Here is a 4,253-nt window from a genome sequence, read left to right on the forward strand (position 1 = left end):
GCTATATGGGTTACATGTAAGTTGCAAATGGGTAATAATAATGTTCTTAAAATATCGATTGCCAAAAATGAAGTAAAAAGAGTTTTAATGACTGATAATCCAGACAGTGTTTTTCAGTTGTGTCAAATTTACTATGCTTAGTAGGCTACTTGTTAGCTTATCCTATTTAGAAATATAGATATTTTAGTCAAATTTATGTCATATCCTTCAAGTGGTCTCTCCAGCACACATGACAAGAGCACGCACTCCGAAGTACAATGCGCCTCATGAGAACATTCCAGTTTGGTAAAGTCAGTTTGGAATTTGAATAGCACAGAAGAACCGCCTCTCTATGATTGGACGAGATCAAAACCTCTGGGTGGAATTTGCTTGTCACTCAACGATATTCTCAGCCCCTGATTGGCCGAAGGTAAAGTGGGCGTAAAGTTCTTCGCCATATATATACTATGGCAGCAAGCGCAGGCTAATGATTGCCTTCGCTCACACGTTGAGGCAGAAACGACCACGTTCAATGTTTCTCCACAGAGCTGACTTAAGCCTTCGTCCCCGAACGAAATATCGTGATTCTGACTAAAAGAAAGTTAGTTACTTTCGTCAGAGCGGTGGGAAAACATCACGACCCCGACCATGATCAACACCATGGAGTGTGCAGTGGATGCACAAAGTCTAATTTCGATATCATTACGAAAAATCCACAACTCCCGTACGCAGAGAGGAGGAATCAAGCTGCACAAAAACCTGCTGGTTTCCTATGTACTGAGGAACGCCAGGCAAGTCTACATGAACGAGAAGTACGCCGAGATCTACAGGATGCAGCAGTACGAGGAGGTGATGACCGTCTGCAACGAGATCCAGGAGCTGAACCCGCTCGATTTGATGGAGGACTGCGAGGAGCAGACGGGGGACTGCTGCGGCAGCGCGAGCGAGTCAGCGAGCCTCTGCGGCGCGCTCTTGCCCGTCAGTCACCAGGCTCCTCCGGTGCAGCACATCCAGCCCAGCAGCGCCTGCTCGGTGCCCATGGCTCTCCAAAACGAAGAGGTCTGCAAAGCTCCGGATCCCTCGTTCTACCGCAGCTGCTGCGCGGAAGCCTACCCCGTTTCCAACTGTGACTTTTCGCCGGTAAACAACATGCACTGCAACAAAACTACAGTGCTCGATTTGGACACGCATGTCGTTACCACAGTAGAGAACGGGTATTTGCATCAGGACTGCTGCGCTTCGCTCCAACAATGCTGCCAGGGCGCACAGAGCCCAGCCAAGAAACGCAAGCTTGACTTTGGTTACTACGTGTCCGAGATCGAGGAGGTGCCGGATTTTACGCCGTGCAAAAGAGCGAAATTCGAGGACTCTTCATACGTGTGCACGGAGCATTTGGACACGTCGAACATTTCCAACCTCATCTCGATCTTCGGCTCGGGGTTTACGGGACTGGTGAGCAGACAAGCGGACTTGGAGCAAGCCTTAAACGGACAGTTCTGTAGCAAACAAGCCCTGGCGAGTTTAGGGGCTTGGACGAGAGCTATTGTAGCCTTTTGACTCTGTGGTTAATGCGAATACAGATACTTTATGAAATTGTACAGAGTCTAAGACAAATTGACTTTTATTTTTGCAGCAAAGTTATTTAAGCGTTTTTTATTTGGTTTGTTTTTAGTTTCGTTTCAGTGAGGGTGGCGGACAGTGGTTGTAGCCTACCACTTGTGATGTCCTGTCCTTTAAAACAAATGTCGATATTACAGCAAACGTTTTAATACGAAGTTGAATTTCGTTGCCTTAAACCCAACGCAGACTGCTAGCTATGGCCACAAACATGGAAAGTCTCTGAATGTGTCGCTCGTGGATTGTTTCTCTCTTTTCTCTCCCCTTCCCAGGAACTTTCACAAAGATGTATTGTAAAATAACATTACTAGTCATGTAATGTTGGGAATAACAGGCTGCAAACGGAGAAGCCTACCCACTGCACGCTTATTTCTCACACAGAACACTTTAAGCAGTCGTGTCATATTTTCTAACATTTTAACGACTACCAGTTTACCAGTAGAACAGGCTACTACTACAACAAGACTATATATCTGAGCTCGTGTTGTTGTTAACGTAGAGCTACAGGAAGAGGACTGGCTTCAACAGACTACATTCTGTAATATCATACAGGGCAATCAAGTAGGCTAATGAAGGTGCAATATATGAACCCCCTCCCTGTCTGAGTTTGTTGTTTTCTGTATTATGAATTGTTCTGTTGAAAGTGGCGAGGACTGGTGCGTTTTGTTGACTGCACTGACTGACCTACAGCTCCAGTTCCTCTGAGTGTGTTTGTAGTTCGCCTATGCCAGTCACCTCATCAACACTGAAAGTTGGGGCCATTAATTAACACTACAACTCCCATAATGCACGCCGTGATTTAATCTGCCAGCCAGGTATTTTTGTTGACTAACCAAGTCTCCAGCATTAGCCATTTCCTGCCCCCTTACTCTCAGAAAAAGTTAAAGCCTTCACAGTAATTCATAATGCCAGCATTTGCTTGGTTTTGTGGGTTTGATTTTATTTTCTACAAACTTAGACCTTTTGTTCTAAAAAGGCAATCTCATAAATTAGCCATACGTCCTCACATTATATAAGCACTATGTGTACTGAATTAAAGACGTTTTCAGACGTATTCTCCATATTTTGTTGGTATTCTTGTATTTTTGTGCATATTAAATTGTATATCACCGGGTAAAACTGTTTTAGAAAGTATTTGTTTAAAATTTATAACCTTAATAAAAAATGAAACTTACTTTGCATTGCCTCTTTTTGTGTATATTTTGATGAACCAAGAGTGTCCAACTAAAGCTAACATTTAGGCCTCATCTGGTGATAGTGAGCTTGACTCAAAGCAATACAGAAATCTTAAATAAATCTCGATATCTAAAAAATCTCAGCTACCATATCCACAGCAAATCATTAGCCTATACATTTGCCAATTTTCCACAGGCTACTTCACTATTGTTAGTTGAATTTCTAATCAAGGCCAAACAAAAATGATTTCACTCAATTGGCTCTCCAAACTGGCAACAACTGTGCATACGATTTTAGATACTAAATAAATGTTCTCAGCATTGTTTAACTGTTTTATATCAGCTGAAAATTAATTTTAGATAGCCAAGCCTATTTGCCATTAAAGGCTACCTGTGGGATATTGAACTGTCACCTGTAGGCCACGAATAAAACAACTAATGAGAAGGTAAATTATAGGTATAGCCTACGCACCACAGATAGAGTAAAACAAAGCACACAATATAGTAAAGCCTACATTTAAAACGAGGGTTTCGCATGCAAAGACCATTACCCATAAAAGCAAACTTTTGCCTGACAAACGCGTCACGTCTTATTGGTGGGCACTGTGTTCAAGGCGCGCGCACTTTTTAGCCAGAAACTCTCGCTAAACTTGCAGACTGTGTTATCTCTGCTGTATGCCACATGGTGGTGTTCTTCAAAATCAATGAATGAAGGTATTAGAGCGCCTATGTAGCGGCACTTTGGGCTGACCTCGAATCCGCTGCTCCCTGCAACCCCCTCCACCCCTCCCCTCCCTGGTCTCTCTCTCTCTCTCCCTCTCTCATCTCTAGCCGAAACCTCTCGACTCCTCTCAATCTGAGATACCCCACCGCAGTACACCCGACACATCAACGTCCAACATGCATAGGCTATTGTCAGGTCGTTGTCTTAGCTGTTTTCGACGAACATAGCTGTTTCGCGCATGCTTAAATGTCGCTAAAACGCAGGTAATTCGGTCGCGCGGTAGCCTGTTTGTACTACATTACGACGAGGCGTTTAAAACCGTTCAAATACGTTGTAGCTTGGTTTGTAATGCGACGGACACGTCTTAGAAATAACTGAATGATTCAACAAGGTTAATTAGATGTCGGCTTAATGAGTGTGTAAGTTATATTTGAAACCGTTTGTTTGTTTGTTTTTTGTTCTGAATACGCTCATAGTAGGGGAAATGTGTCAGTGCTAACGTTACCAAATATATTTTTTATAAAAAGACCGTTTGTATATTCGTTTAATTTTTGACAGCCGATGTAGGCTAGCACTACATAGTCTGTGGTGTGTGGCGAGCTCCTCCGCGTGGCAGACGCGGGAAACGCTGCCATGGAGAGCGCGCGCACGAAACGAATGCAGATTTTCTCATTTTACGTGATGGAAGGATCCATGCGCTGTCAATTATACACGCACACAGAATCTTCCACATAGATAGCACGTGTTTCATTAGCCGG

General features: G+C 43.5%; 1 protein-coding gene across 1 annotated transcript; it reads left to right on the plus strand.

Moving 5' to 3' along the window:
- The first annotated feature begins 267 nt into the window (after positions 1 to 267).
- On the plus strand, positions 268 to 2,767 carry ier5l (immediate early response 5-like). Its single transcript, XM_081365104.1, has one exon. It carries the CDS (start codon positions 628 to 630, stop codon positions 1,534 to 1,536), a length of 909 nt encoding a protein of 302 aa, XP_081221230.1. The 5' UTR covers positions 268 to 627; the 3' UTR covers positions 1,537 to 2,767.
- The last annotated feature ends 1,486 nt before the right edge of the window (positions 2,768 to 4,253 follow it).

Source organism: Scardinius erythrophthalmus, assembly GCF_964197995.2.
Source record: "Scardinius erythrophthalmus genome assembly, chromosome: 5".
Taxonomy (NCBI): Eukaryota; Metazoa; Chordata; class Actinopteri; order Cypriniformes; family Leuciscidae; genus Scardinius; species Scardinius erythrophthalmus.